General features: G+C 42.7%; 2 protein-coding genes across 2 annotated transcripts; both read right to left on the bottom strand.

The window, feature by feature from the left end:
- Positions 1 to 111: 111 nt before the first annotated feature.
- On the bottom strand, positions 112 to 12071 carry LOC142964749 (putative carboxypeptidase X1). The gene is made up of 14 exons (XM_076105251.1): positions 11780 to 12071; positions 7486 to 7595; positions 7102 to 7241; positions 6721 to 6805; positions 5619 to 5778; positions 5418 to 5509; positions 4411 to 4534; positions 3263 to 3459; positions 2974 to 3153; positions 2022 to 2219; positions 1842 to 1938; positions 1436 to 1575; positions 1201 to 1303; positions 112 to 920 (listed from the first exon to the last, which is right to left on the bottom strand). The coding sequence occupies exons 1-14, from the start codon at positions 12069 to 12071 to the stop codon at positions 613 to 615; spliced, it is 2226 nt and encodes a 741-aa protein (XP_075961366.1). The 3' UTR covers positions 112 to 612.
- Positions 12072 to 13167: 1096 nt separating this feature from the next.
- On the bottom strand, positions 13168 to 18497 carry smu1a (SMU1 DNA replication regulator and spliceosomal factor a). Its single transcript, XM_076105234.1, has 12 exons — positions 18377 to 18497; positions 17829 to 18039; positions 17386 to 17538; positions 17072 to 17182; positions 16750 to 16878; positions 16528 to 16647; positions 16287 to 16403; positions 15791 to 15918; positions 15564 to 15690; positions 15210 to 15377; positions 14913 to 15065; positions 13168 to 14131 (listed from the first exon to the last, which is right to left on the bottom strand). Exons 1-12 carry the CDS (start codon positions 18400 to 18402, stop codon positions 14033 to 14035), a joined length of 1542 nt encoding a protein of 513 aa, XP_075961349.1. The 5' UTR covers positions 18403 to 18497; the 3' UTR covers positions 13168 to 14032.
- Between the last annotated feature and the right edge of the window lie 514 nt (positions 18498 to 19011).

Raw genomic sequence — 19011 nt, 5'->3', positions numbered from 1 at the left:
AACTGATAAAATAATGGAAAACGTAACTTTTTATGACATCTTGTGACATTTTTATATGGAGTTCAGACATTTAACGAATGGTATCACATCCAGTGTGATGACAAATGTTTTTACTTTAATGATTTAAGTGACCAGGTTTTATTACCAATCCAAAGAGGTGAGGGCTTCTATCCAACAACCTCCACTCTGCACCTTCATTCAACAATACAGGTATTAAGACAATGACACATTCATAGATGTTCCCGCTCTGTATTCTGGCACAATGGATATGAATATAAACAGAGACTGAGTGTTTACACTGACGGTGTAGAAACTCTAGACCATTCTTTTCTGCTGCAGTGTATAAAAAGGGAACGACTCCCGCATGGGAACACGTTGACGGCCGAAAGTCAACACTTTAAATCCTCCCGGTCATTCATTTCTAACTGAGAGAGCCACCACAACACTGGCCTTAGCTGAGTAACGGTACCTTCAGCTGCTCTAAGCTGTGTTCTCTTTGATAACTGGACTTTTTGGTTATAAAAGAGACATGAATCCAGTGAAGATGGGTGTCTCTGAACCCAGAGTGAACTAAACCTAGTCCAGCTTTGTTCTCCTGTCTTCAGTCATCGATCACATCCTCTTCGCCCGCTTGGCAGCGGAGGCCGTCCGCCTCTGGTTGATGGCCTTGGTGGCGACACGGAGCTTACGCAGGCGTAGCTGTCTCAGCCGAAGCTGCAGGTCCTTGGGGAGTTTACCCCCCTTGGCCAAAATGTCTTCTAGCCTCTGTCGGGGCATCTTGGTGAGGCGGAAGTCGCAGATTGTGGGGTAGTGGTCGTACATGACTTGGCAGGTGCGTGAGGACGGGTAGTAGCCCTCTGCGCTTGCCGTCACCCGGTACTCACCGGGATTCAGCAGCCGCCAGTAGTCGCCATCAGTAACTGGAAAAGAAGAGACAGCAGACATTGTTCAGATGATGGCCGGTGACTTTTTATGACAAATTATACTATGATTGTTTATGACACTTTTTAAAATGACATACTTTACTTTGACTTTTTAATTCATGAGATAATAAACTGACTTTCTTATGTTTTTTGGTGAAAATCTTTATGGCAACAAAGGTATGACATTGTTGAGACTTTTTTATGTCATATTTTCTTATTCCTACGATACTTTTCCTCTGATGAGAACTAATCTCTGATGTGAGATGCGAGACTGTACCTGATCTAATATGATGATCAATGTCATCAACTTTAATGATGGCGTCTGTTATACCAGCCTCTGTGTCTTTGTCACGAACCACCCCCTTTATGCCACGGTGGACCTAAAACAACAACAACAACAACAAAGAGACGGTTTTGTTTTTATTGTTGCTGATATAAAATAGCAATGCACTGTCAAAAGAAAGAAGAGATCCGATCAACATCTCAGCAGAACTCCAACAAAGCAGACAGACCTGCTCCATGTAGACCAGCAGAGATTCTCTGTTGTTCTCCCACTCGACGGGAAGCTCGCTGACGTGAGGGAATTTATCACAGGACAACTCCACCGTCACCTCGAAGCAGTTGGTGTGCAGGTAGCTGAAATCATTCATACCTGCGAGGAGAGAAACACACACAGAAATGGATATTTTGAGCCTTCCTTGATGGAGTCCCACCACGGCGTTGTTTCACTTCATTGCTGTTGGTCCGTGGGGAAATATTAGCAGTTGACTCGATGATATAAAGAGATGAAATCGGGCACTGAGATTATCACCTGATTATGGACAGTAAACTATACTCTATACATAAATATAACAGTGTATAAAATACTTTATGTATGGTTGTTCACACATAAGTTTACTTTGACAAACACGTTCTTACTTCCTGGTACGGTGTGCCAATCGGCTCCATTGATAATGTTGTTGTATCTGAGGAAGTCCTTGTTGTGGCAGGGCCGCCGGTCTGGGTTGGACATCACCTGGTTTTATATTTAAGATACAGTGAGTACATAATAATGCACCTTTCCTGAAGACGGCAGCAGGAAGTGACACAGGGATTTACCTGATTGGTGCTGGCGTACACCGTGGCCAACCAGCGGAAGAAGCTCTCGTCAGCAGTTGGCGTGTGCTCGTGTGGCGCCCAGTCCCGGGTCATGTCATACGGGTAGGTGACCACCAGCTCTCCGCCGTGGAAGCTAGCACCAAGAACGAACGGGACGTCCTGCATCCAGTTGATGACGGCTCGGGTCTCTGGCGCCACCTGATGTCAGAGTTGGAGATTCAGTCAGAAGATGGACTCCAATATATTTAATATGTGCAAATGTTTGTTTTTTAAGTTTTTTTGACATTTATCTGATGTTTTCACCACATCAGACCGGTTTCATAGATAACCTCTGTTCTTCACGCAAGAGTTTCTTTTATTGGTCATCGATACACCGTCCTGTGTTGTTGTTTTTGTCCGTCTTTTACCATAAATGAGTATTTATTCAATTTCAGCATGTCATTATTTTATTCAAAAACCAACAGAAGTGCAGTCAAAGCCTCGTGGTCCAAATGGAATTTAAAGCGTAACACGTAATGTTCAGATCACCGTCGCGTCTGAAAGGCCTCACACAGGTGATTTCACTTTCCCTGATTAGACCTCTGCTTGTGACTGTGTGGGCGTGTTCAGGCTGTGTTTGATTGACATCTCCCTCACTCTGCTCCGACACGTGTCATCAGTCTACGGTCCAATCAGAAGTCTAATCAACCAGAGTAAGTGAAAACACCTGTGAGGGCCTTGAAAGGACGGAACTCCCTGAACTATAAACAATATCAAACATTTCTTTGTGTATTTTATTATTAATTGAATCTCAATGTTGCAGAGTTACTGTTGATGTGTTTGTTTTCCCAGCAGTAGCACTAATAGTGCTGCTGTTTCTCAAATGAACAGAAACAGGGTGAAGCGATAAGGAGGATAAAAGAGAATGAGAGTAGGATGAATGGTGGGAGTGACGTGTGCACATAACACTTACAAAGGCTTCCTCGGAGGTGTAGTGCTCAGGGATGGGGAAGTAGTGGTTGATGAGTTTGGACGGGTCCGTCTCCACCTCGATGGCGTTCCACATCTCCGAGTTGAGGTCGGCAAAATTGTGGTTCATGTCGAAGCCTTCGTAGCTGTAGCGACCCCAGGCCCACCCCGCTAGTTCTGAGCCCTGCACATTAGAGAGAGAGAGGTGGGGGGGCATAGAGCCTTTTGTGGTTACTCAGGTCCGGAGCCGTCACAGAGACCACCGCACACTCTGGGTCTGAATGCACAGGCACCTTTTTGAAGGCCTTCTCGTATCCGTCAGGGTTCATGGAGGGCAGAAGGTGGATGCGGGTCTCTTTGACGAGGCGGATGATGCGCTGGTCGCCCCGCTTGTACTCCTGGCACATGTACTGCATTAGGTTGAGCAGAAGCTCTCGGCCCAGCACCTCGTTCCCGTGCATCCCCGCAATGTACCGGAACTCTGGTTCTCCTGCAGGGGGGGGGGATTAAGAGCCAAGAGCACTGGTTCTAATATGCATTTACCTTTTGACATGTTTAAGGCTTTTTTATAGTCCAAACCAGTTCAAACAGATAGAAAAGTCTATTTACAATCAAAACCAAGCATCTCTTTTGAGGGTAGCAGCGTTCTTCAATCTATGTTTCGGTTGAGCCAGTGTGAGGGGAACAACTTATACAGCAACACCTCACAGAGATAAAAGACTCTTTAAGGTAAAGTGAGGTTTTGCCTGTTGTTTGATTTAAGTAACAAACTTTACCTTTAAGAATGTAACCCTTTGATGTGCAATTCATCTTTGCGATGTATTTATTTTGTTATCTAATCTCCAGTTAGACATACTGAGATATACAAAACAAGTATCAGTGGCACAGCCAATACAGCAGCATCAAAAACCTCTCCACTCTGCTGCCGTGTGGGCAGATCGAAGGAGGCCAAGGAAAACATTAGTAGGGTACGTCTCAGAGCCAGCGAAGGGGAGCCCTGGTCTGTGTAGGGTTATGTTCCACACAGTGCTGGACTGTGTAGTTTTGCAGGGTTTGGGATACAGTGGCAGTCCCCTCTGACCCCTTAGATCATGTGATCGCAAAGCATCTGTCCCTCATTCCAGTAAATGATGCCTCTCATGGAGCAGAAGCAATGTGGCAACTATGCAGTAAGTGGAAGACTGCAATTTAAGTTAAAGAAGAAAGTCTTTGAGGCTGAACTTCAATATGTCATTGAGCTTCTCCAACTCATAGCCTTTAATCCTGAACTGGTGCAAGAACGTACTATTTTGAAAATAGTATAACAATTTTAAGCTTTTGGTTGATGAAAATGATGAAAATGAACCAATTAGATCTTCTACATTTTAGATATGATGAACCTTAGACTGAGATTGTTCCTTTTAAACATGGTAGATGTCCTGTGGTAGAGTTTGTGTCTCACCCAGCTCGTGTTTCCCAGGGTTGTCGGAGATCTCCATGACGTAGAGCTTCAGACCGGTGTAACTCTTCCCGATGCTGTAGATGCGGGTGATGTCGGGACACGCCTCGTTCACCGACTTCATCAACTGGGAAACGACAACAAAGACCCACATTTTGTCTTTTACCAGTGTGAACACGTCTCAGACTCAAAACAGTGTTGAATATTAAGTCTATGAGAAACGCTACAGAAGAACTGAGTCATGGATTACTGAACGGGCCTAGAGGTCTTAGGTGTCAGGGGCCCCGGGGCCTTCAAAATGTCTCTCAAAGAGACACATACCCACAAGGAAGACACTCAAAATAACCACAAAGAAACACAAAACAACTGCAAAGCAACACAAAACCACAGAGAGATGCGTAATGACTACAAAGAGACACAAAAACAACAACAAAAAGAAGCTCATGATCTCATGATCTGCTCATTCATGAAGACGTGGCATCTATGGAAACTATACTGGTGTGAAGGCTTTATCTCCTGTACCAGAACATTTTCAATACATTTCAATGAGGTAACTGAAGGGGACGAATGATTTATATGAAATTATTGCGGGTGGCATCGTGTCTTCTCAGCCCCATCATAAACTCTCACTCATATGTCGGACCTGTCTACGTTGTGTTAAAAGGCTGGATGAGGATGTCCGTTTGTTTCTGTGGGCTGTTTTCTGACCATCAGATGCAGGACGGCGTCTCCAAAACAGACCGCAGCACCGTGAGGACGCTGCCATGAAGGAGGGAAGTCTCCCATAATCAGAGAGACCAGACCACACACACACACACACTGTGGGAGCTTCCTAGACTCACTGCAAAAACCAAAATCTGGTCGGTGTGTCAACACAGGACTGGAGTTTTATTTATAGAATATATCTCTTGATGGCAAAGCTTTTTTATGCGGGCCAAGAAATGTCCTCGTTAAATCTCAGTGAGCAGATTGAAGAACACGATCTTCTTGTTAAACTCCATCGCTCTTACCTTTCTCATCTCCTTGTAGTTGTGGTGTCTGAAGTCCAGTTTGTCTTCAGACTCCGTTGGCTCTGTCTGCCACGCGTAGATGTTGTTTGGATCTGTGATAACGGTAAAGGTGTGCGTGTTACAGCGACCAATAATAGAACAAAAGTAATCACATTAAATGTCTATTAAAAAACACTGTTCCCAGCAGTTGGCTCCCGGTACCTGGGAGTGTGCAGCCCAGCACCTCGGCTCTCAGACAGATGTGGCCCTGCGTCCCGTTCTGGTACCAGGTCTGAGGGTTGATCCGGATGTAGCGGGCCACCGTGGAAGTGTTGAAAAGGGCGAGGACGGGCGTCTCCAAGTCCTGGTTTCCCTCAAACACCTGCAGCACAAGGAGACGCGGTGAAACACAAGGAGCCTTCAGAGTGTTGTGGGAGACGACGTGGTTTTAGATGCAAAAACATGAAATCACAATGCCAGGGACTTTCAAGGACATTTAAACCAGTGTGATGCTCCATGAGAAAAAATCTTCTCACAACTGACACTTCATGGTCGGCTGTGGCACAAAGATCACTCCAATAAACACACCCTACCATGGCTGCAAAGTGTACAAACCTGTTTAGCATCTTGAACAAAAAAAACAGTGTAAATTACACTGTCAAGACTTTCCTTTTCTTATTTTCTTCCCTTAACTGACATCAAACATCAAGTGTAGGAGTGTCGACATGGAGCATTTACTTAAAAATGTACAACAGGTCATTTACAAATGACCAAAAAAGGATTAAAATGAAATGTGCCAAAAGCCAGTAAAACAGCAGCACGACTTTCTCCTCTCTGACAGAATATGATATATCAATTCATACATACGAGTATTGCCAACTTAGCAACGTCCCTTAGTGTCCAACCAATTTTGTTGAAAATGTTCCAATAACTTGCTGGTGTACTTTTTCATTTTTAGGACAATTCCTAGAAAGCATTAAGTGATTTAGTACAATAATTTAGTGAAAAATAGAATGTTCGGTTGGTATAGGTAAGTACTCACTCATCGTATTTATAGTTTTAAGACATAAGGCAATGAAATAGTATATGGAAAGCAGCTGTTTACATCCTGGAGAGTTTTCTTGGAGCTTAGTTAAGTTAAGTTAAGATTCACTCCTACGAGAGGATGGGGGGGGGGTTCATTCGGGGTTGCTGGGGTGAGGTTTAGGGTGGAATGGGGGAAGGATGGGGTTATGGGTGAAATCTTTAGTAATACATGTTAAAATGACATGTCTATTTTTTCTAGAGAGAGATAAGGGTTCAGAAGAACAATGCGTTGACTCACAGCCTCTTCGGTCCCGTTCATCGACGGCCTCCAGACCAGAGAGTCGTTACTGAACTGCACCTTGTAGGAATGCACCATGTTCCAACTGTGTGTGAACAAGACACATGTAGTTCATATCATTCCACGGGACACCGAAAAACAGTGCAAGAAAGTCCAAAATATGACGCACCATTAGAGAAAACTTCTTTCAGCAGGAAGAGAAGACAAGGACAGAGGGAAGCCTGGTATTTATGTCTTAAAACATACCAATAAAAAGTACACTGCTAACTTTTAGATTGAATTTAGAGGTCAGTGCTTGATTACAGAATATCCCCTGCTTTTTAAAGGAACCTCTCTACAAAACTACATTTCCCAGCATCCACTCTGACCGTCAGTACTGACCTCCAGATGGAGGCGCGGCCCTGCAGGATGACACCGGTGAAGCGAGTCAGCCGCCGAGCGTCCACCTCCAGCCACTGCTTCATGTCCCTGTGCTGAGCACACCAGCCTCCGTCGTAGATGTCTCCGTCCTCTATCCCCGACTGCAACACACACACACACACGCACACGCACACACACACACATTTACAGAGACATAATACACCAAACAGCTGGTAGAACAACTGCAGCTCTTTGGGCGTTGAAACAGAGACAGAAGCCAAACAGACTGCAAGACTCCACACACACACACACACACACACACACACACACACGGTGATATGTGTGCTCTGCAGGCAGCATGTCATAGACAGAGCTTCCAGGTTTGCTGTCGGTGTGTGTTGGTACCTGGATGTTGAGCCGGCCGCGGTGCGGGCCGAGGCCTCTGCGTTTGTAGGAAGACGCTCTCAGCTGATTGTTTTTGATCTTCAGCGACTCCAGACCCAGAGGAGGACATTCTGACAGTCAACAAGGATTTAATCACCTTTTAGGATAATGTTATAACATGACAGTAGAATAATGTTATAACATGACAGTAGAATAATGTTATAACATGACAGTAGAATATTATTAGAACATGACAGTAGAATAATGTTATAACATGACAGTAGAATATTATTAGAACATGACAGTAGAATAATGTTATAACATGACAGTAGAATATTATTATAACATGACAGTAGAATAATGTTAGAACATGACAGTAGAATATTATTATAACATGACAGTAGAATAATGTTATAACATGACAGTAGAATATTATTATAACATGACAGTAGAATAATGTTATAACATGACAGTAGAATATTATTAGAACATGACAGTAGAATAATGTTATAACATGACAGTAGAATATTATTATAACATGACAGTAGAATAATGTTAGAACATGACAGTAGAATATTATTATAACATGACAGTAGAATAATGTTATAACATGACAGTAGAATATTATTATAACATGACAGTAGAATATTATTATAACATGACAGTAGAATAATGTTATAACATGACAGTAGAATATTATTATAACATGACAGTAGAATAATGTTATAACATGACAGTAGAATATTATTATAACATGACAGTAGAATAATGTTATAACATGACAGTAGAATATTATTAGAACATGACAGTAGAATAATGTTATAACATGACAGTAGAATATTATTAGAACATGACAGTAGAATAATGTTATAACATGACAGGAGAATATTATTATAACATGACAGTAGAATAATGTTATAACATGACAGTAGAATATTATTAGAACATGACAGTAGAATAATGTTATAACATGACAGTAGAATATTATTAGAACATGACAGTAGAATAATGTTATAACATGACAGTAGAATATTATTATAACATGACAGTAGAATAATGTTATAACATGACAGTAGAATATTATTAGAACATGACAGTAGAATAATGTTATAACATGACAGTAGAATATTATTAGAACATGACAGTAGAATAATGTTATAACATGACAGTAGAATATTATTAGAACATGACAGTAGAATAATGTTATAACATGACAGTAGAATATTATTATAACATGACAGTAGAATAATGTTATAACATGACAGTAGAATATTATTATAACATGACAGTAGAATAATGTTATAACATGACAGTAGAATATTATTAGAACATGACAGTAGAATAATGTTATAACATGACAGTAGAATATTATTATAACATGACAGTAGAATAATGTTATAACATGACAGTAGAATATTATTATAACATGACAGTAGAATAATGTTATAACATGACAGTAGAATATTATTATAACATGACAGTAGAATAATGTTATAACATGACAGTAGAATATTATTAGAACATGACAGTAGAATAATGTTATAACATGACAGTAGAATATTATTATAACATGACAGTAGAATAATGTTATAACAGTAGAAGGCAGAGCGGCAAAGTAAGAAGAAGTCATTGTTCCAGAGGTTGAGGGAGGGCTCACTGGATGTGTGATGAGAATGATCATTATGGAAATCATAAGGCTATATTATAATAACCATATTTCCACCTGTGGGAGATTTCAGAGAGAGGCCAGACGATGCTCTCCACCACCATCATCAAAAACATCAAATGAGAAATGACTTCATGAAACAGAGAAATCTCTCCTCTCGTGGGTGAAATGTCTTTGTGAACTCGTCCAGCGTCCTCTGCTGCCGTATTAAAGACTCAGACAGACTCTCATTGTCTGGAGGGTTCAGCTCTTCCTGCCAGGAAGCTTTGCTGGCTGCTGAAAAGTTTCAGTCTACGGTATAGAAGCAGAATAAATGAATGCTAAGTGTAGGTGGCGTTTCCCCCCCCCCGGTTTGCCTTGTAGTCCAGCTGGATCTCTGTGACTCTTAAAAACGTGTCTTTGCTGCTGTTGACCGGTGACTTCCTGCCAAACCACACACTTCTGAAACCTACTGAAGCTGAGCCAGAGAGCAAACGGACAAAAGCATTTATTGTGAAGCATTCCACCAGCAGCTGATTATGTGGGTCAATAACTGAAGATTGTTTGTTGGTTTGGGGACTAAACCTTGAAGCACACGGTGGTCCTGAAATGCAACCAGAGAAACATGTTTTGAGGGGAGAAGAGCTTCATTCACTCTCCTGTGTATCTCACTTTTAACATCCCTAAACCCCCTTTGTCACTTCCTTGTTGCCTTCTTTCGTCTCTTTGAAGGAACCACAAGGGGAAGATGGAGCCCCAAGATGTTCCCCACCCTGAGTCTCTTCTCCCTGGATTCTTTTGACGTGACCTTCCGGCTAATTGATCCCGAATCCTGATTCAAAGAAGGCTGTCTGGCAATGTCTACGCTTTAGTTGTGCAAAGTGCATGCGAGTCAAACACATGATAACCACCAATCACATCTACATTTCCAATGTTGCTGTCTTTCTTTCATCAAAACAAAAGTATATACAGGACTTGGTACACACACACACACACACACACACACACACACACACACACACACACACACACACACACACACACACACACACACACACACACACACACACACACACACACACACACACACACACACACACACATTTACAGAGACATAATACACCAAACAGCTGGTGTGTGTTGGTACCTGGATGTTGAGCCGGCCGCGACTTAACAGACTTAAAGGAAACTCTAACTACACTAGTACACCACACCTCCACACCTTATGTGTGTGTGTGTGTGTGTGTGTGTGTGTGTGTGTGTATTACAGCATACTCTAACGTCAGAACTCGGTTTTAGGGTTATGGTTATAATGACTTTTCTTGAAGCACAGTAGATAAAGTTTGTTTATGTGTGAGAGAGAGAGAGAGAGAGAGAGAGAGTAGCTGGAGAGAAGCAACACGGAGAAGAAGACAAAGTTGGACAAATAGAACATCAAAGACAGGAAGAGGACAGGAGACGATGTCTGCAGTGAATAAAGATACGGGACATCTTCATCGCCAGCAGCTCCCTGATCACCTTTCTATTTGTGCATCAAGAAGACTGGCAGCTGTTTTCAGACAACAGTATGTGCTGACTCAGCATGGGACACAACATGAATCAGATCTGGGTCTGAACTTTGTGTTAAAACCAGCAAATAGTTTAATATTGTTTGATGCTTTCCTGGGTGGGTTTGTCTCAACCGACAGTTCAGTGTTCAGTGAGCTTCATGTTCATCATTCAACTTTTAGAAATACACAAGAGAGGCATCAATCTCCTGGTCTAAAGCTCAGCAAGAAAGTGAAAAAAGGGTATTTTAACATTGATTGGAAGGATTATAGCTACATTTAAGATGGAGGACTACATCAAGCAGCACAAACCAGGCTTTCAAACCTCAGACTGGATTAATGTAAATGCCTGAATGAGTTTTTGGCTCTTTGTCTATTTACATTACAGCCATTTGGCTGCAGCTCACAGCGTCAGTCAGTTGAAAGACCACGCGATTGGTTTTGAGGAGTGTGAGGGGTCTTGTTCTTTTTGTTTTTGAGGCATCACACAGCCCATCTGGTTTTCATCAGCAGAAAAGACACGCAGCTAAAATGTCTCACAGCGTTCAGGGTAGAATGTGGAACATCCTCCCCCAACCCCTCGGACACTGAGTCTCTGACTGCAGATATGCAGAGACAGCAGTCTGAACATCTCAGAGGCTTCTGGAAACCAGGAAAGATAATTGTACTGTCTGTTATTTTAATCCTGAAGTGTCACCATGAGCTGCAACTTCACCAATGAAGTCATTGACCTTTGGAAACTTTGACACATCGGGGTCTGGTCTGAGGGACCCGAGGAACATGTCTTATTCCCAGAGTTTGTAGATCCATGTTCTAAAGACGCAAACTAAACAACACATTCGCTCCTCAAAGTTCTGGTTACTTTGTTCTCAGGGGAGTTTGTGTTTGTTTGCATAGTAACACATTACTGTACACACTTTACCAGCATGGCTGTTTGTTTATGGGGAAAGTAGTGTGACACAAACCAGTCAACATTTAGTCAGCTTGTAAAACACAAACGGTAAAGTAAAAAAACTAATATTGCAAGAATGTTTTAGAGCTTAATTTAACCATTATTAAATGGTCACACTGAACATTTCCACAGGAGTTAAAACAAACATATTAAATAATATTATCCACTCACCCAATTCCAAAGGACCTTCTTCTTCTTCGCTTGTGTCTTTTCTGGACACTGCTGTCTCACCAGTGTCTCCAGTCACATGTTTAGTAGTTGTGGTGGTTCTGGGAGGTTTAGCTGTTGACTTGCTGTAACTGGTTGTGAACCCCGTGGTGGGGAGCTCAGTGGCGTTGGTTCCGTCTGCAGGAAAAGGGCTCCGAGTTGTATGTGAATCCACAGTGGAGCTCACTGAGATAACGAGGATGAACGACCCACAATGCAGAAATAAGAGCAGACTGAGGTGCAGAGCGACTCCCATAGTACCTCTTCCTTGCAGGAACCCCTCTGACACTAAACACTCATTCAACCTCCTGACCCGCCGCTCTGCAGAACCATCGAGTCAGCCGCAGTGCAAACGACTTCCTGTCACACATTGAAAGAATAAAAGCTGTGTCGATATATACAGTATGCTTTAAGGGCAATAAATAGTAGTGAGAGAAAGAGTGGGCTGATGTTGAAACAGACAATACATTTGCAACTATTTTAATTATCTATTAACATTTTAAGTCATTTTTGAAGCTTAAAATTCCTCAAATCATCCGATTCGAGCATCTCAATTTGCTGCTTTTGTTCGTCAGATATGATTCAAAACTAAATATATTTATAGTTATTCTGACAGACGGTTGGATTAATTCAGGAACTTGAAGATATCACCTTCAGCTGTGGACAGACATTTATCACAATTTACTAATATTTCATTGACAAAACTATTGTTCAAGACAATAATCAGATGAATCAATAATGACAATGAGCATTGCTTGTAGCTAATCAAAAAAATTGTTTGCAATGTCAGCTGGGTGGAGCATTCACCAACCCCAAAAAGGTTTTTTTCCTCTACTTTGCTATTATAAAAGGGGCAAAACATTTCCCATTAATAAGATTATAGGTTATTTCTTCTGCATTGCTTTTTATTATGAGATAATCCATCTTCTTTTTAAGAGCATGTTTGAAAAAGCTGACAACAGATGCAGCAGAGATGCAAAGTCAGCAGCTAAGACTTTCAGACTCTTCAACATGCTAAGTGAAAAAAAACTGCTTTTATTTTGAAGGCGCAGTCAACATCCTGCTGTGCGTCTTGCTGACTTTCCACTCCTCTGGACAGAGCTGCTGTACCAACAACCATCAGAGCAGTTTATTCAGGGATCAAGCGCTTCCTCTTCCTTTCACAGCAGCACGCACGGCTGGAAATTTAGGATTTTTTGAAAGTCTGAAGTCTCCAAACAACAAAGTTTAGTGAAGACTGTACAGTGACATCTGGTGTCCTCGTTTCTTCAAACCTTCTAAAAACTATTTTTTACATTTTCAGGTTCTCTTAACGTCAAGTAAACACATTTTAAAAAGGTGATTTCTCGTCATTGTTCTGGTTAAACAGCTTTAATGGCACAGACAAGATATATTAATGGGACATTTGTACATCGGCGTATTAAGTCTCATTCCAAATGTATTACAATGACTATTATTCATTTTATGTATTATTTGGTTCTCCGTGTTGAAAGAACTTAATAATTTCAGGATACAAAATATATATAAAAGAATTTGGAGTGATGCCATAACGTGTTGAAATTTAAAAAGAGGGAAGAAAACAAAGACACAAACAACAAAAGACTATTTAACCAGGTGTTCTTGGAGAAAAACTAAAATGCAAATAGAAAATATATTTACAAAAAAGTGGAATTTTCAAAACAAAACCGAGGAACTAGTATCTACACTCACCTCCGCTCCCGTCTCTGAACAGCAGAACCTTAATTTATTTTACCTGAAACATTATCACGGATGAATGAATGAAATGTGAGAACCTTCCTTAACAATGTGTAACGAACAGTTCAGAGTAATAATCACACGTCTGCTTCACATTTTGAGTTTCTTTACAAAAGCGAAAGAACTCGAACCTACGCTAACAAATTCATAAATGGCATAAAAGAAAATGACGTCGCATTAAAAAATAATAATGAGTCATTTCTGTGTTGGACAAACTGTCTCAGGTAAATAAGGATCTACTGCGCCGACGCTCCAACACCGCAAACTGTCATTGGTTGTATTCAGCTGCACGGCTTCAATCGTAGAAAAAAAGAAGATTCACCCGTACTAAGGTGAGCTGCTGAGATCGTCAACATGGATACAAGTTCACAGTCACCCCCCTCCAGTGTTGTAAAGAGAACAGAACGGGCAGAGCGGCGTCCAGAGCGAGAACGTCCAGTCTCAGTTTGGGCTGAAACACCTTCAAGGCTTCCAGAGCTTCAGCAGGCCGTCCTCGCTGTAGGTGCTGATCAGGTTCTGGTGGGGGTGGTGGGCGATTCCGATCACATCCTTCTCGTGGATCTGGAGGACGGAAGAACAGAGCGTTTGAAATAAATGAATAAAATGATTAGATTTGTTATGATTGTTTCTAAAGTCATTTAAAGCTACGACGAGGAACTTTCAGTTTGTGTGGATTTTGGCCGTCCTTGTGGGAAATGTGTTTCTGAGCACCAGAGTCTCTTTAGAAAACCTCTGATTCTACTGCAGCAGGGTCTGAGAGTCTGCCCCTCTCAGTTCTGGTTCTCCCGTGCCTCCCTTCCCTCCAGCGGGTCCAGCAATACGTTCTGGGTCTCCAGCAGCGTGGTGTTGGTGTTGGCACCTAGAGAAGAGAAGCTCTGCTCCTGGAGGAGGAGACGCTGCTGCTGCTGGGAGCTGAGCTCTCCTCCTCCCTCCGGAGCTCCGACTGCAGGTCCAAGGCTGCAGTGAAGCCGGATCTGGGTCTGTCCACGGTGGACCGGTCTCTACTGGAGGATCTGCTTGAGTCTTTGGTGAACCTGCATGAGTTCGTCCGATTGCCCCGGAATCGTACACGGTATCACCGCATTCAGAATAACTTTATAGAAACAGCCGATCTTCTTGCTGACGGCCTCGTTTACTGACGTAGGTCTTATGAGGCGTCAGTGTCACAGTGACGCTGTTTCATAACCAGTTGAAAGTTCCTCACAGTAACTTTAATAAGCAAGACAAAAGAGCTTCAAGACTTGAATCAAAACTTTAACGTCAGACCGTTAAGCAGAAGCAGAGGAGGGAATGCACTGAGATATTTCTGGCTCCGGCTTTGATCTGGGATCAGTGAACGTACCGTCAGCGTTCTCTCCAGCTTGCCGGTGACGGTGCTGAAGCAGTAGAGCACAAAGTCTTCGCCCACGCAGTAGATCCACTCGCCGCGGGGAGACAGGGTGCAGCACACAAAGTCACCGCCTTCCCTCTTACCGGAGCTGAAACTCCTCACGATCTACACAAGAGCATCCAAACACACAGAGCAGGTAGGCAGGGGCAGTTTTAGAAGAAACACTATTCCAGGTTTATTGCTCAGTATTTAAGAGAGAACACACGACAACACCGGGCTCTGACTTCCTGCTCCAGGTTGTGGACTCACCTGTCCCTGCATGTTCATGATGACCACCGTGTTGGAGCGGTTGCACACCACAAAGTGCTCCGGGTTCTTGGGCAGCTGGATGACGTTGTTGACCGTGATGTCGGTGCCGGCCGACGTGCCCAGAGGCTTGAAGGTGTTGGTGCACTCGCTGGTCTTCATGTTCCACATCTGGAGAAGGGTCGACAAACACAGCGGGGTGAGACACTGAGTCAGACACGCGTGGCTTAAGATACACAGCGCGCACGCGCTTTTTAAATTTTCCATTAAAAAAAGTTACAAAAATATAGTTTGCTGTCAATTATAGTTCTTAGAAATCTCTAATAAGACATTCACTGTAGAGACTTCTTCTCTCACCTTGACCGTCCCGTCCGATGAGGCGCTGATGATGTGGTGTCCGTCTGGAGTGAACGTGGCCTCGTTCACAAAGGAGGTGTGGCCGCGGAAGTCCTTCAGAGTTTTACCCGACTTCAGTCCGTGGATTCTGAAGCAAAAACCACAAGAATTTAAAAGCATGTTCACAAAGTTATCCTAAAAAAAGATGTGGAGTGAAGAGGAGCATAAACAGGCGACGGTGTGTTTACCTGATGATCTGGTCGAAGGAGGCGCTGAGGAGCTGACTGCTGTCTTTACAGAAACTCACGCACGTTACTCCTTTACTGTGAGCGCGCTCAAACCTCCTCAGACACTGACCGCTCTGGATCTTCCACACCTACACACACACACACAGCAAATAAGTGGATTTCATACTATTGGAGGAAAACAGCTGTTTTTCTGGATTTCATTATACCGTTATCATTGGTGATAATCTGGGTTTTATTTTGAAGGTTTACCAGCACAGAGAAAGTTGCATTTATCTCTGACTTTACAGCCTTTCACACCTCATCGAAAAGGATGTTTATATGATTTTTTACCAACCATAAACCAGCTGCTAGTCTGATTTGTGTACAAGAGACAGCAGCTATAACCCCCGTGTGCTGAAGGAAGAAGCTGCTCATCAAACTCGCCATAACTTTAGCTGTGAAGCAACAAAAGGACGTAGAAGCAATGAGAGAAACGGAAGCATCGTTTCTCGTCTACCTTGATCTTTCCATCCTGGGCTCCCGTGGCCAACATCTCCGTGTCCCGACTGAAGCCCATACACAACACCGCATCGTCCATCATCATGAAGTTATCCTGAGCCTGGTACTTCAGATCCTGTACGGCACAATGCACGCAATGATTACAACTCAGCACAAGTCATTAAGGAATGATAACAGTAAACGTGGTGTCATATTAAACAGCACATCTGGTTTATGTGTCGTCGTTTTGCAGAAGCTACCTTTCGGATTTTGCCGGTGGTGAAGTTCCAGACCTCGATGAAGCCGTCCACAGAGCCGGTGACCAGGTACTGACCATCGGGGGAGAACCGGGAGCACTCCACGTGAGACTTCTGTCCAAACTGAGCAGGGAAGAGGAACGAGTCACGTCAGAGAAAGTCATGAAATGTATCATAACTCCTGGAAGTGCAAAATCAAAACCAAATGCTTGGCTGTGTGGGTACCTTGATGTGTCTGTTGAGCTGAGTGGGGAAGCGCTCCTCCTCCACATCTTTAACGGCAGCTTTGCCCCTGAACAAATCGATAGTCATACCAGGAGGCAGGAGGCCCTGATGCTGCTGCCACTTCAGAGACTGGAGGAGGAGAATGTTGAAAAATCATCATCAGCACTGTATTTGGATGTTAGCATAACTAGCAAGTATGGGGAACGTGAATAAAGAGGGAGGACTATGCAAATATGTTGCCAATATGTCACAAATTAGTTATTTTATGGTGAGTATTGAGGATTGTCACTCATCACCAGCTGCAGGTTTCTGGATCACGTACCTGTCCCAGCAGAGCCATGAGACGAGAGGGCGGCACCACGCTGACCTCCCCGGCCAGCGCCTGGGCGATGGCCGACCGGCGCTTCTCCTTACTGCTGCCGTCTGGGTACGCCTGGACATCAACAAACACAAATGTTAAAAAACAAAAATACTAATTTATGTAGTAGAGTCTCTCTTAAATAATGCTCTCTGGATCTGAATAACAAACGTAGGTATAAAACATGTGTCCCTGATGAAGAACCAGCTGAAGCGTCGGGTTCTAACTGATCCTGGACAAAGACTGCATCTTGTTTTACGCGTCTGGTTGGGACTCACCTCTCTGGGATCGAAGTAGGAGCGAGCCAGCAGGTTCTCCAGGTGGATGTATCTCTCCGGCTGGGTCTGTTTCAGCATGATCATGGGGTCGGTCTGCCTGAGGAGGGAACGGGCTGCACCCAACTCTCTCAGCTCGATCAGCTCCAACACCACCTGGGCGGGAAACAACACACACGTTCAGATTTAGAGGACCATGACAAGGGACCACAGTCATGCTTAAACCAACAGCACTGCAGACCAAGGAGGAGGTGAGAGGAGAACAACAACAACAACACAATATTAAGCAATCAAACACCTGGTGATTTAAGTGCATAAAGTGGAAGAAAACTAAATAAAAGAAGGCAATAACATGTCACTATAGATGCACTGGGACTGTAGAAGGATATCAAAATGTAAAATTGACAATGAGTTTATCTGTAGACCACCATTCCTCCAACCCTCACCTGTTCATAGAGGTCTATCAGGGTCTTGTCCGGCAGCTTGAGGGACTGGATGGCCTGCAGGACGGTGTCCCAGTGGCCGCTGTTTATGTCGGCCACAAAGCTCTCTATGCTGTCCACGGTGTTCAGAGACACGGTGGTCTCCTCCTGCAGGGTGACCAGAGTCCGCTGCAGGTTGTTCTCCTTCAAGTACTGCATGATCAGACGGATCACGCTGTGGGAAACACACGGTGACAGACATATGGATACACGTTTAATGTAAGATAGCTAAGTTTAAGCATTTTGTATGCAATGATTGAGGCGACTTTGTTGGATGCTGGTGCATAATTTTGAGTAATATTAATATAGAGCAAACTGTATTCATGGGGGAGACTGTAAGTTAGCTTAAGTTAGCTTGTTAGCTTAAGTTAGCTCAGGGCGCTAACGCTAGCGGTGCAGCGAAGGATGAGGCAGGCCTCAATAGCTAAACATCTATTAAAATGCAGAGTTTTTGGCAATATAACTACTATATGAATAACTTGGCTTTATCTGTAACTATCTGGACTACTTACTCTGCGGATTCCACCTCCAGAGACATGATTATTTATCCCAAAACAGAAGCCACAAGACACTCTTTACTGAGTCTGCAGGAGCAGCAAAGACGAGGCACGCAAGACAGACGCAAACACGGAAGTACTGGGAGGAGCCAGGGACCTTCAAAATAAAACACTCATCGTGTGGAGGTGATAAAATTAAATGAAATGAAATTAAATGAAATGAAATGAAATTAAATGAAATGAAATGAAATAATCCTTTATTAGTCCCGCAGCAGGGAAATTTACAGGATTACAGCAGCATAGTGGATAGTGCAAACAAGAGACATAATAAAAAAACGATCAAATAAATAAGTAAATAAGTAATAAAACAGTAAATAATATTAAATAAGTAAAAAAGTAAAACAATCCACAATAACTAAAATATTATATATACAGACAGAATAATTGTTGTATTGCACAGTGTATTTATATTGCACAGATTTGTTGTGTTGTGTGGTCTACTGAATTTGGGGTAGTAACAAAACTGAAAATGTTATTAAATGTATATTCAATAATAATATCATCATTATGATTTATATAATGTGCCTACATATGCACGTTATGTGTACATTTGTTTGACTGTAGGTCAGTTGTATTCAATTTAATTAAAC

The sequence above is a fragment of the Anarhichas minor genome, unplaced genomic scaffold, assembly GCF_050575085.1.
Source record: "Anarhichas minor isolate MPS153535 unplaced genomic scaffold, ASM5057508v1 ptg000031l, whole genome shotgun sequence".
Classification (NCBI taxonomy): Eukaryota; Metazoa; Chordata; class Actinopteri; order Perciformes; family Anarhichadidae; genus Anarhichas; species Anarhichas minor.
This window is presented reverse-complemented; position numbering and strand designations above follow the sequence as displayed.